This window comes from Synchytrium microbalum (genome assembly GCF_006535985.1).
Source record: "Synchytrium microbalum strain JEL517 chromosome Unknown SmJEL517_scf0012, whole genome shotgun sequence".
NCBI lineage: Eukaryota > Fungi > Chytridiomycota > Chytridiomycetes > Synchytriales > Synchytriaceae > Synchytrium > Synchytrium microbalum.
In genome coordinates, this window is record NW_022158361.1 from 95,655 (window position 1) to 109,863 (window position 14,209).

The following is a 14,209-nucleotide window of genomic DNA, read 5'->3' on the forward strand; positions in this document are numbered from 1 at the left end:
CTCTGTGGTAAACATCCGCAAAACCTGAGTCTTGCCTTTAAAGGCACTTAGACGTCCCATTGTTTCCTCGTACAAAGCTTCCTGAGTGGAATCCTCAACTGAGAAACGAAAATGGGGTTTTAGAGGTTGAGAAGGGAAGATCCCATGACTGTTTGTGTTTTCCTAACCATTTGCGTCATCAATATAATTCGCTTGTGACTTCCAGATATCGACTAGATAGTACTTTGTACACGACGGCCATAGAGATAACTGTGATCACAAAAGCAAAGTGTGAGAGTTTAACGGAGGAATACGCAGCAAACCTTGAAGAGAATGAGGATATAAGAGCCATTAAGGCAGTAGCAGCTATCTTACAGTGTGATTTGAGAAAATTCCACGTTGGACTCCCAATTCAGCACCAACTGTGAAACCCTCCTTCTGAAGCAGGGAGGGAATATCCAGGCGTTTGAACATCTATTTGGAGCAAACCGTTCAGTTCTCAGAACGAAGGGAACTTGAAGGTACATCCAACTTGCAGGTGAGATTGGGGTAGCAGTTGGAGCGGGGAGGACAATGTTAGCAGGTCTCTCCCATTCAGGGGCTGGTCGTAGAGATAATCCCATGAAGAAGGACATTATGGCGACAGCGGCAACAATTCCAGGAAGAAACATTCCAGAAGGCTGTTAGAAAAAACCAGTAACGTGAGAATGTGGTTATCCACACACGGAAGTACAAGGAAGAAGGAAACATAGTCTTTAACAGCCACAGGCCCTTACGCGGATTGTAGCTACTGCCATCTCTACTGTTGTGCGTATTTTATTCTCTTTAATTTCTGTATATGATGAATTTGGCGGAGTGACGAGGGCTGAGGAATTCTTTGGGAATTCTTTTGGATTGTTTTGCGTTTGCATAATCAATGAACCTGGTTCTGTGAACACAAACAGCAACACTTGCATAAATCATAACGAATGGAGTCTTTCTTACACGAAAAGCGACGAGACAAATTCACCAGGTTGGTCCACTATCTGCCCTCCCACACTTTCTCTCATTAATTTGCAGTTGCAAACAAAACAGGGAAACAATGTTTAGAAAACCAGACTCTAGATATCGCATGGCAATATTGGCTGGCATGGGTGCTCTCTTGGCAACCATCCTCGTTTCAGCTGTAATGCATTGGGCTGAACTTCCCACCTTCCAAACTGACCTACCCATCATCACATATGCAACGAATTTGGAAAGTGAAGGATTCTGTCAAATGCTTCAATCCGCTCTAGCAAATGGTGAGGGTCATCTTTGCTTGTCTCTCTTTGTCTCGCATGCCTTTCCAACACATACAGCGCATTTCACTCAAAACCCCTCCCTTCATCCAAGGATACCGGGACATCACCGTCATCGGATTTCAAGACTTGCCCGTCAATACCACCACCTTTGATGGCCGAGCTAAAGTAATGGCTGCTAGAAAGGGAAAATTACCTGGGTAACGTTTACGCTTCCGTTCTGATCTCGTTCTGAAACATATCTGATCCCAGTTCGTTCTCAGGTTCAGGTCTTACTTAAATCGTGCTTCCAAATTAAGGGATATTGACGTCGTTCTCATTATGGACGCATACGATCTACACTATCAGCTGGGCCCTGCACCCATGTTGAAACGCTTCCACAACCAACTTAGCTTCTGGAGGCAGCAAAATAGATATCCTGGTGTGATCTATGGAGCTGAAAGAGATTGCTGGCCGGGCAGGGAAACACGACTCGGAATAGAGTTATGTAAACAAGCACGTCAATCCACAATGAAACCAGATTCTTACGGCCCAGAAGATTCTTCACTTAATCGCCTCCGCTTTGATCCAATGGACAGACCTTCCTATCTTAATAGTGGTGTAGCTATAGGTTATGTCGGTGCTTTTAGAACCATACTCAACGACATCACGGACGAACTTTTGAAGAAATCCAACTTTGATGATCAGGAATACTTTCAGCTATGGAGTCTGTATAATTATTCGGTTATAGCGCTAGATTATAATTCAGAATTATTCCACCAATTGCATGGGGAAGGGAACAGGGACTTGAATAACTCGATAATAACGGAGGAGGATAGTCGGGCTCTGAAAATAAATAGGGTGACGGGAGTGGCACCAGGCGTCCTGCATTACAACGGGTATGGTAAACCATACATGAATATCATATTTCCACAGTTGTGGTGGAGGCACAATGGGAGCCTGTTTGAGTACTCTGACGACCTTGGTTTCCACCTCGACAATGGAACCTTTGTCAAGTACTCGTCGGTGTGTTTACTACCTGGTGACGTAATGAAGTCAGCAGTTTAGTTGTATATTCGTAATTTTAGATTTACATAACTAATGAAACCATCCAAACTTCTGTTGTTGGCTCATTCGGTGAAGGCCAGGACCTCGACGCGTTCTACGATCCAGATGCCTCTCTTGTCTGCTTAGATCAATCTGGATCACAGGCCGAACTGCACTTTTCGTCCTTGTGAGTCGCTGCTCTCTCCGCCAACTTCCAAAACTTGCTACATACACGAGCGAAGGGAGACCTGGGCCTTTTCTAACCAGCAAGGGAAGAATGGCCAGTTCTCAAATCAGATTTCTTACCTTAGGTATTTTTGTGATACTGACGCTATGGATATTGAGCTCCTGGACTTCAGGTGGACAAGACGAAAACTTGTTGGATGTGAAGGATGTCAAGGATGTAGAAACGTACGAAGAATTTGAGCCAATTTCATCAAACGAAACGTGTGTGTCGTGTCCTAAACCTATAGCTGGAGTGAAAGAGGAGATGGCCGAAACCTATGCCAGGTAATCAAAACCAACCACATTTTTGTCTTGACTTGGTTGAAGCATGAAGACCCTTCGTATGCTAACCGCGTGATTACTAGGCTATTTTATATCATTACACGGAGGACATATGAGTGTAAAAAGGTTCGAGAATTCGGTGGAGATCCCAAAGCTGTTGATCGAGGTGATGGCGCTTGGAGATTATGTATGGATTTCTTGAAAACACCCATGAAAACAAAATGCACTGCCTTCTCCTTCGGCATAAACCATGGTAAATACAGCAACACGGAAATCCTCTGTTCCAGAACGACTCACTCCACCCTGTCTACCTGATCCGTAGATTTCTCTTTCGACGACGAATTCAATGCTGCTACAAAGTGTCAAGTCCACTCGTACGATCCCTCGATGGGCGTAAAGAGTTCCAAGAGAAAATCCAACATGTGGTTTTGGGATATGGGATTGGCAGAGACTGCCAGCAAAAACTGGGATGGTAAAAAGTCTAGTAACAATGAGAAGAATAATTTGCTTTGGACGATGACTACAATCGAAGACGAAATGAAAAAGTTGAGTCTTGGACGTGTTACCGTGGTCAAGATGGGTAAGCTCTCCAAACATGCCGCAAGATCATTCGCTAACACACATATCTCGGTAGATATCGAGTATGCTGAATGGCCCATACTCACGCAAATGGTGGAATCAGGAGTGATGCAACATATTGATCAACTGGTTCTGGAAGGTCTGTTTCCTGTTCGAAATGTACATTGTTCAGAAGAGGGTTCTAACACTCATTTTATGTAGTTCACTTCTTAAACTTTAATATTCCCGACTACAAGTCCACTCAGCAGGACGGTATAATGTTTGTGAATGCTCTACAGGGCATCGAGGATTCAGGCTTGAAGCTCTTCTATACCCACCTGAATCCAGCGAGGTAAGCGCTTGCCCTTTTATTACAATGAACCACTACTGATCAGGATTTCTTAGTTTCCCAAATCGAGCATACGATCCCGGCTGGGGCTTTCAGTTTCCATGCTGCTATGTGAGCCATAGCAACTTTGTTGTTCTGATGTTTATCTAACACGCCTCTCATCTAGGAACTGTCATATGTAAGGCCGCGCTGACATGTAATCCGTAATTCCGAACATAAATAGAACACTTACATATATAATGCAGCGGTTGTCGACTCTGGATGCGAAAGCTGCAAACTCCGTTCCACAAAATCTCAGATTTTTGAAGTAAAGCTCTCTCAAACCTGAAATTCGGTGAAATTCTCGCGTTATTAACGTAGGAATTGCATAATGCACCTAGAGAACTATCCCCATGCTCAATGGATCTAACTGGGATCTCTCTCCAAACCCGTACTATCTGTTTTGTTCGTTTCTCTTGACCTTGTCACGAACAGCCATCATTGAAAAGACTTTAGCCTTGAGCGCATCGCATATACCACAACATGGGCACGACAACTGCTGCTCGACCAACAACTTGGATTGCCATTGCATTGGTTGTTCTGGTTTTCCTGTTTGCATACACAACGTACGAAACGTTGCTACCTGGAGGAGATTCGTACTCCCGATTAACAGGAAATCGTCCTTTTTCTACCTTGGTAAACCCGCTCAATCATCCACAATTATTGCTGCCAACTCGAGAACACATTGGACATTTGTTGGAAATACTGGGGTACACTGTTGGGGCTGAGTTGGGTGTCCAGGAGGGTATCTTCTCGAAAGAAATAGTGCGTTTTTGGATCTTTGCAGTGTCGTGTCTGTGTTTTGGAAAGACTATGTGTTGACTTTCAAAAGGCTCATGCTCAAACCCTTTTCTCGTTTATAGTTGACGAGATGGGAGTCCTGCAAGACATATTATTTAGTAGATCTATGGGCTCCACAAAAGAACTACCAAGATCTTGCCAATATAGATGAACAAACTCAAGAGGGCAAGTATCAAAGCACTATGAACCGTTTGGTAAGCAGTTAAGAAGATCTGCAGGTGTTTTACCTGCTCACATTATGGCACTCTGTAGGCACCATGGAAGGACAAGTTAAGCGTCTTGCGTACGTACACCACAACAGCTGTCACTAGTATTCCCGACGACAGCTTGGACTTCGTATTTGTGGACGCTCGACACGACTATTGTGGTGTAACGGATGATATTGAAGCTTATTGGCCTAAACTCAAAGCAGGTGGGTGTCTTTCTTCCTTAATGAGAACGATGAATCCCATCTTGTCCTAACCAAATTTCCATCTTCAGGTGGTCTGATGACTGGTCACGATTACATGTATGCCAAAGATGTAGACTCGACCCAAGATTGGTACCTCTGTGCAGATGGCACTCGTCATCCAGGAGCTGTAAAGGGAGCAGTTGAAGACTTTGCTAAAACACACAAGCTGGAAATCCACACGACTGTAGATCCAGGAAACTGGATGATTTGGAAGCCTACGCGGGTTCAAGCTTAGTTAAATTAGTATTCCCTGATAAACGGCCAGCACTGTATTACATAAAGGTAGATCATTCGATGACTCGGTCGAACGTTCACCAATGCCAATGCGACTGGCTTGGTTATTATTAAATCACGAAATATCTACACTATGTTGCGGGCAGGGAAACCACTTCTGGTGGGCGCCTAGTCCGATTGGAAAACTTATCTACAGATAGACGACCGTGGGCTTGATGCTGCCATTCGCATCGCTCCTGAAATGGTTTCTAATAGCATGTTCATCTACTTCATACTCTTGATCCTTCCCACGAGTCCTATATTGAAAGATCAGGTCAGCCTTTATGTGTTTATACGGCAACACTTTGAAGTTACAGGGCATACTTGTCAACTTTCTTGTTTGTACGTGACTGTACGGCTATGTATGGAATATCCAGAAACTGCATTCAGGATTTTCGCAATCAGTTCCAAGCAACAAAAAATTACAAACTTCCTTATCTTGGCCAAGTTACGAAACCCAAAACTGTTCTGTTCCTCTCAATCGCTATCGAGTCTCGATGCATCATCATTAAGAAGGTCAACTCTGTTCTGCGAGCTGCCACCAGTATCGAGGTGGTTCGTATTATAACCTGCATTCGTTCTAGAAGACTCATATTTGCGAATTCAACTGTTCGATTCAATTGATACGGATGAGCTTTTGGCGTCAGCGACAAGATAGTAGTAAAATTGACAAGATCCTTTGTGTCTTCCATAAATGTGATTGTGGCATCATATTGAGGATCTGGTGCTACTAGCGTCAGACCATCATGTTGAACAATCTTTCATTATAGCTCTGAAATGTGAGACTAAGAAGGCTGTCACTGCTACACAAATGAGTCGCCCAATGATGACAAAGTAGCTGACCTTGAGCATAGACGATGATTTACGTCTGATGCTAATCCAGACTCTTTCCAAAAATCATTATCATGTAAGTTAGGGCAACTACTAAGATTGTAAAGCAAGTACGGGGTTTCAGCGAATCCATGTGACTGACAGACTCGTACATGGTGAATAAAGACTACCAAGGATCATCAGTAAGATTACGTTGATCGAGAATCCAAAGTGCCCGTTTGGCCAACATGTTATTTGGTCTCGTTGTCTGTCGAGAGATTGCATCTTCAGCTATTAAGGTGCTTAAGAATACTGAATATTGATCCAACGTACTGTGCCACCTAATATGATTGGGTTTCATAAGTATTCTAGTTGATACGAAAACCACGAAGCAAACTGTAACGTACAAACTACAGCGCACATCACGAACCATCAGCACTACCGTTTCATCAATGATTTCTGTACAGCTTCATATGTTATCACTTCGTTTATACCAATTGCGACTGTGCACTACTAGTAAATTGCGAATGTTGGTCATTCATCGACCATGCAGTCGGTGACGACTACAAGCTTGTGTCAGTATGAGCGACTTGCATCAATCCCTCTGCAGCACACACGACCGGAACTCTATCCGGTCGCGACGGTATCCTCAGAGTGAGCAATATAGGTCCTGTATCCGGACTTGGCTGCAAGCCCTTCCATTTGCATCTTGCCAATAAATCCAAAAGGACGAGCCGCTCCGACAACATGTGGTTGGATCAATCAGAAACGAATCAATCTTAGGATAGTCGTATCTGTATTTAAGGTGAGGTTGAGGTAAGAAGCTTTACGATATCAACGAAACTGCAAAAGTGCGGTGGAGGAAGGCTTTGAATATCGGCAGCGGGGCTCTGTACCTTTCACAGCTACCAAATTCTGTTGGGCCATAGTAAGGAGGGTCACGGTGAGGCGGAACTGTGTAAACGTTCGATTGTAAAATTTTAGCAAAATGTTGCAAGAACGACAACGAACAATAACAACTTGCCATAGCCAGATTCTCTGAATGTCTCATGATGCTTAAATGGCTCGAGAGGTATCCTGGACTTGAAGCTGTGACGGGTAAAAGGATGTTGGTGGTGTTTTCCATTTTCCATGAAACAAGCTCGACATATTAAAACTTGCCATTTGTCGCCAAAAGGAGAAGAATAACAGGATAGTCATTGCTGCTCCTGCCATCAACCATCGCAGTAATAGTAGCCGCGGCACCGACATTAACATACATAGTCCCAGATCTCGAGAACCATGGTTGAAAACCAATTTGGACGCAACAGAGTGGAATTTGTTCTCCTCAGGCACAAACCTCAAACTTGACACCAATGTTTATTCCAAATACTGGACAACTACTGCATTATTAATATTTACGCGAAAAACGCACGAGATATTAGGACACCAACGGGAGGTGCTGTAAGGGGACCTGTAATGTTTGCATCCCGACGACACAGAATGTAGCAAGCACCTTTTGCCAGTTAATAAGAAAGTTAGAATTCGTTATAAGTGTAGAAAGACAAACATTCGTTATGTTCCTTGTCAGATGTTTCGAGACGAGCTCGTCACGACAGCAACTATTTTCGTGCGATAGAAGCCGTCTGAGCAAGGTTAACAAAGACAGAGTTGAACGTGCTTAAAACATCACAGACTACAGAAACAAGTAGAGTCAATCGCGTTCGTGACTCCCTCGTACAGACTCACACAGGTTGACACGACATACGACAAATCCACAAAAGGGTCAGCACCATGGTAAATCCAATGAAGCATGCAACATTCAGAGTCATATAAGCAAGAGAGAGAGAGACAGGGATTGGACATTTGATCCGATTCTGCTGCTACTTTCAGGCTTCGAAATGTCAATTCACGGCAGCCTTACCACATCGTCAGCAATTGGAACGACTGCCCCTGATGCGTCTTCTTCGGCATCACGAGCTCACGTAGTCCATATTCCCTTAGCTCCATTCCTATATGAAATATTGTCAAACACACTTGAACGCGTAAAGTTTAAAATTCATAAAATGAAAGAATGTACAGCTCCTCTGGTGTCTCCAGAATCATCTGATTGTCTCGGTTTTGATGACATCACTCGTTCAAAACGGTTACTCACCACACATGGGCAAATTCTTGAAATTCTTCCTCCCTGGGTTTTTTCGGAGTTCGATTGTTTGTGGTCACTAGTAGAGCGAATCAAGCAGAGAAACAGTCAATCTACAGCACAGAAATAGCAGATCTTTCAGATAATATTTAGTACGTCTCTAAGCATTCCAGTTTCTCACACTCTTTGCAACAATATTTTTTGCACGTGCTGACTCAACAAGCTTGACTATAGGAAGATTTCATTGAAAATGGCAGCAGCTGCATCATCTCAGAAGCCAGGTGCCAAGAAGAACACGGTCATTCATCTCTTGTCTGGTGGTATTGCTGGAATGTGTGAGGCACTCACTTGTCACCCATTGGATACTATCAAGGTATACTTACAGAGTCATGTTTCTCGACTACTTTATGTTGTAACTGCTGATGAAACTATTGCTGTGTCGCTTCGACGCTGTTTGAGAATCACCACAGCGTTACTCCCACTCGAAATCATTTCAACTGAACTGTAAAATCAAACTCACCATGATGCTTAGGTTCGATTGCAACTCAGAGGAGAACGTATGCAAAAAAGGCCTGCTATGAGCGTTGGAGGTCAAATGAGCGAAGCTGCTATTGCTGCTGCAAAGGTAAACTATCGCGAGGCTAAAAACTATGGGTGGACTGCACCTCGAAACGAGTTACATCTGCACCACTAGCCCTGCATAATTCAGATCACCCAGTCGCTTTGCCTGTTTCAACAGTGATGTGGCGAATCAAGTTCTGAGTCTCACAAACTCTAATAGGCAAAGGCTCGACAAAACTTCATCGGTCTTGGTATACAGATTGTCCAAAAAGAAGGCTTCCTATCCTTGTACAAAGGTCTAGGAGCAGTCATATCGGGTATCGTGCCGAAAATGGCTATTCGTTTCTCTTCCTTTGAAGCGTACAAAGATTGGATGGCTGACAAGGCAACTGGGAAAACAAGTTCTGCTGGAATCTTTATTGGTACGTAATCAGGTCTTGTCTAGTCATCTAAGAAAGCCGTGGTTCGCTCTCTCTTCTTGTACAAAACTGTCCGCCGTCAGCTATTTGAACCCTATTTGTTCTCTTACATTACCCTCACATTCATTCTCCTTGTAAACAGCCGGTTTGGGTGCTGGTGTGACGGAAGCTGTGCTCGTAGTCACTCCTATGGATGTCATCAAAATCAGATTGCAAGCTCAAAGGCATTCCATGACAGATCCATTGGACATTCCAAAATACCGTAATGCTGCACATTGTGCTTACCTAGTCATAAGAGAAGAAGGTGCTAGTGCCTTGTATAAGGGTGTTGGATTGACTGCATTACGGCAAGGTACATTTGACGCAAAAAAAAGATCAATAGTTTCAAGCGTAATCAATGTTTCAGTTTGAAAGCTCAAGCCAATTTCCTTTTGTTTAGCAACCAACCAAGCGGCCAACTTTACCGTCTACCAATACTTGAAGACGGCGTTGCACAAAGCGCAACCAGAAGCAGGCGACACTCTACCTGCCTACCAACATATGTTGATGGGTTTCATTTCAGGAGCTTGTGGTCCACTATTCAATGCACCAATTGACACCATCAAGACTCGTATCCAAAAGAATCCCAGTCAACAACGTGGTTGGGCACGCTTTGTGGAAGTGACTACTGGCATGTTGAAGAATGAAGGATGGAGATCGTTCTGGAAGGGAACTACGCCTAGAGTATTGCGTGTTGCTCCTGGTCAAGCCATCACCTTCATGGTAAGATCACGACTGGTGTGATGCAAACATAGGTTCTTGATCCTTTTTTCTCTGCAAACGTCCCTTGGTATCCCGTTACCGCGACCCTCTTTGACCTACGTTCTCTATAAATTAGGTTTATGAGCGAGTGTACAAGTGGTTTACCACTTTGGGAGACCGTTTGAAATCTGATGACATGGACAAGGTAGCTTTAACAAGCAAAGACAGCCATGATAATTAAGTAATAGACAGGAGAGCTGGGTAAACTGGTAGTTACATGTAATCAGCAGTATGTGTGAATTGAGCATTCACAGACAGAAACAAACAACAAGGAGCATTTGAGCACGCACTATCCGTGTTTGATCGAGCGACGTGTGTTGTGATTGGTCAAAACCAATAACTGCTCTATTAAAACCTGCTATATACAAGGCTATTGCGATGATGATGGCTCGAGGGCACGCGTCATCCAACGAGACACATTCTCATCGTCAACTACGGCCTTCACCTTCTCATAGTTGATCTCCCCCTTCAACAACTCCTTGCCTTCTACACCCTTCCTGACGGCCACTAATGTGGCATCAGGTTCCACATCCATAGCAGCAAATACATTAATCATATACCCTACATCCTCCTTAAGCTGTAAACATCCATGAGGCGACAATTTATCAATCTTTAATATCGATGTACTAAAGAGACTAGCAGCAGCTCGTACTACACACGTCATCCATAAAAATGCCGGCTCAACCTCCGGTTCCTCAATTTCTTCAGTAGCGAGATATGGAAGCTCCTTTACATTCCATCGAAGTGCCTCGTCATCCTGATATAATTCGATTTGCTGTGGCAAAGCGAGCAGATGCTCGCCCATTCGGGTAGCATACGATGATGGGCTGAGTGAGAATTGAGGTACCTCTATACCAAATGGTGATGACGTAGTTGGTGCGGATGCGTTCCATACTGGCAATGACGGTGTTACATCCAACTGCTTCTGGATTGGTGTTATGAGGATATCAAAGGCTCTCTTTTGAGCTGCCTTTGCTAACGTTTCTATAGGTGTTAGTTGCACCAAGATGGTGTTGGATGCTGATGATATGAGTGTTTGTAAAGCAAGGGAATTTAGAGTGGATGCCCTTAATATACTTGTGGCCGATGCACATTCGTCAATTGACGATGTATCACGTCTCGATTCAGCAAGAGCTACAATCCGTCTTATACCAGGCTCTAGTTCTGACAGTCGTTGCAGCAACGTGCAGCATATACCTAGTACTCGTAATCCAACTTGAAACTGTCCCCATTCACTATCTGCTCCACCAAGATACTTGAGCACGGCATTGGTATAAACACTAGCTATTCGTTCTATGTATGAATTTACGGCATCTACCAACCCCTTTACACCAAATCCGAAAGTGAAGGCTCGGCAACGTGTTATGGCTGCTTCTATATGAGATACGAGAGGTCTTATTGCGTCGAATGCTGGTTGTACAATCTCCACGTCACGAGATTTCGTGAATGTTGATGTGGTGGCAGACAGTTGTGACATCAACAAAGCAGACTCTCGAATAGAGTAGTCTTGTTGGATTTGTAGGAATGGCTCAAACATGGCAGCTAGGGATTGGCTGCTATCGACCTGAAAGTGAAAAGTGGATCAGAACGCAGCAGAAATCTCAAGTACACAAAAGAGGACGGTATGGAGGTCTTACCGCACGACCAGGTGACGATGGTGTATCTCCTAGTGGTGACACTGATGCTAGCAGCTTTTCTAGTTTAAAGCCATAACCAACGGTAACAATATAAGCCTGGACTATGACTGGCAACTCAAGACCACTCAATCTAGACTTCATATCCAATGAGGAAAAGATGTCCTTTATAAGTTCCTGCAATGTATCCAATGGATGTGGAAAGACATACGGCAACCACTGTGCTTCTTTCGTAACTACTTTGTCCACCTCCTCATAAAAGGCTTCGAGGCCTTCAATGAGCTTGTCGCTACGAGAAGTTGATTCCCAAGTCTTGACGACACCGCCCTTCCGACTTTTGTAATAGTAAGTAGCAAAGTCTCCAGTCCTTTGAATCTGCATAAATACACGATATAGCTTTTTACAAGCGTCCACGTCTCGGTCGTTCAAGGCGGTTACGAGTTGTGGGCTCAGAGCTGCTTCTAGTTTATTTTGAAGGGTGGCGAGCAAGGCTTTACGATCTTCATAGTCTGGTGCACCAGTCAATAGTACTAGTGACCTTTGAGCCTCCTGTAAGCGAGTAGCCGCCGTCAGATGGTCTTTACCAGCAAAGATGCCTTCCATTTCAGCAGGTAACGTGTTCCAGTTCTCAGCTTCCTTCAGCATCTTCTTCGAAGCTTCCATACGAGTCTTGACTGTATCAACACGAGTCAGATGCTCGAATGTGACGTTTGTATCATCTTCCTGGTGCCTTTTCGACATTGCGAGTTTGGATTCACGGACCAGCGAAGACACTACGGACGACTGCTTTCTGGCCTGACCCAAATCATGCAAGACTTGCGGCAATGCATTTATAGTGGTGGTTGATAGAGTGTCTAGTTGCGTCGACAATTCAAACGACAATTGTTCAAGCTGCGACAAGATTCCAGATGCAAGTCTGTCGATTGATGGAGTTGCGGCTGACGATGAAGACGGTGCTGTTGGATCTGAATCTATAATATAATCTACATCCTCGTTGGCTACTGTGGTTGATGCACTGGCTGGTGTTGATGCATTCACTGGCGACAACATGCTATTAAGCCATGATTCCAGGTCGAATTCAGGAGCCGCAAAGTGATTGAGCGCGACTATGAATACACTGCTAGTACCAGATGCTGCATTTGCACTGGTGGATATTGGTGGAAGTCCGTTCATTGCTGCTCCAAATTTTTTGAAGAATCACGAGCGAGTACAACACGACCGGTAGGCGGAAAGACGCGCCCATTTCAGAATATTACATATTTATTTTATGTTTCGGTCTATCGAGGATACAGTTCTGACGCATTCTTTGGACATTCGTATTTTGTGGGGTTTGATTGCTGCTTGAAGCTTCGCGTCCTTCTTATTGGTCCTTCGAGTCGGGGCGCTTAGCCCCAGGCAATCTCCATTTCTCGAATCCGAGCGTCATACGGTATAGTAGGACAGCTGGAATAGCAAAATATGGTAGATCTAGTGTGAAAGGGTGTATGAGAGTTGGTAAAACGATACATAGCCGGTATGTTGGAGGTACTCACATATTCCTATCAACGTTTGCTTTTGAGCCAAAGTGAGCGTTTCAGATAAGCAAAGCTCCGACAAGATTGGCACCAACGTTGTCATTACATGCCCTAAGAAGCAAATGTCAAGATCAAAGCGAACAAGGATAAAACTAAAAACCCATTACATACCACAGTAGAAGATCGAGGGAACACGGATCTTTGGTGAATCATTGATCAAGCCATGACTAGAAAGAGTGAAAGATGTGTGATTGAGCATTTGATTTTGACAGCATTGGAGTTTGTGATGACTTGCACTAGATAGAAGAAGAAGGGAACTTGGAATAGCAGTTCCGTCCAAACGATTCCATCAAACCAAGGAATAGGACCTCTTCCAATTGGGCCCATGAACGGGTCCGAGCTGAAGCCCACAAACCAATCCAGAGCAGAGCGAGCAGGACCCCATGTCAGATATTTCTACAGCCAGTTGATATAAGCATGTGAGCGGTAATAAAACGATTCGATTCAAATGAAGAATGAGGTTGGTAGTAATTGCCTTCAGACGAGATATGAGGCTCTGTTCAAGGAATTGTCAACATGTCAAGTATTCCATGATCTTACAGGTAGAATTGCTTGACCGTCAATCAGCAAAGACGTTGGTATATGGACAATGAAGAATGCCTGTGTAGCCGGGTTCCAAGTCAGCTTTTGCGTAATTCTGATTTAGGCATTTGACAATAAACTGCTGTTGGCACTTGTCACGTACAGTGAGAAAAAGGTCTAGTGGCCTGTCAGAGAGAGGGCGCGAGATAGATGCCATGTCTGCTTCTTGGGAGTTTGGATTGGGAACTGTCCAACTTGTGATGTGAACAGAAAGAGCAACAGTACAACAGTAAAGAGGAGGCGAGTGGTTGAGATCCTCTGCGTTGCCTAATTTAGAGCTTGGTGAGTTCCTTCTTTGCCTTCCTTCGTCTATGAATGAGTTTCTGCCCTTTGTCGTGAATCAGTTCTTGTGAACTTTCGGGTTTGCGACGCGAGAAATTCACTGAGCTGGTCAAATGCAAGCTCGAATTTCACCGAGCTGCTGAAAAATGTCGAAAACTCCATTG

The 14,209-nt window shown here is 44.1% G+C and overlaps 3 protein-coding genes across 3 annotated transcripts; 1 reads left to right on the forward strand and 2 right to left on the reverse strand.

Moving 5' to 3' along the window:
- Positions 1-8,442: 8,442 nt before the first annotated feature.
- Positions 8,443-10,154, forward strand: SmJEL517_g02686 (uncharacterized protein; the record flags this gene model as incomplete). Its single annotated transcript, XM_031168614.1, has 6 exons — positions 8,443-8,565; positions 8,725-8,817; positions 8,974-9,175; positions 9,315-9,524; positions 9,612-9,934; positions 10,050-10,154. 6 exons carry the CDS (start codon positions 8,443-8,445, stop codon positions 10,152-10,154), a joined length of 1,056 nt encoding a protein of 351 aa, XP_031025323.1.
- A 189-nt stretch (positions 10,155-10,343) lies between these two features.
- SmJEL517_g02687 (uncharacterized protein) lies at positions 10,344-12,780 on the reverse strand (the record flags this gene model as incomplete). Its single annotated transcript, XM_031168615.1, has 2 exons — positions 10,344-11,537; positions 11,611-12,780. The coding sequence occupies 2 exons, from the start codon at positions 12,778-12,780 to the stop codon at positions 10,344-10,346; spliced, it is 2,364 nt and encodes a 787-aa protein (XP_031025322.1).
- A 187-nt stretch (positions 12,781-12,967) lies between these two features.
- Positions 12,968-13,920, reverse strand: SmJEL517_g02688 (uncharacterized protein; the record flags this gene model as incomplete). Its single annotated transcript, XM_031168616.1, has 6 exons — positions 12,968-13,074; positions 13,140-13,232; positions 13,293-13,348; positions 13,477-13,577; positions 13,722-13,781; positions 13,867-13,920. The coding sequence occupies 6 exons, from the start codon at positions 13,918-13,920 to the stop codon at positions 12,968-12,970; spliced, it is 471 nt and encodes a 156-aa protein (XP_031025331.1).
- Between the last annotated feature and the right edge of the window lie 289 nt (positions 13,921-14,209).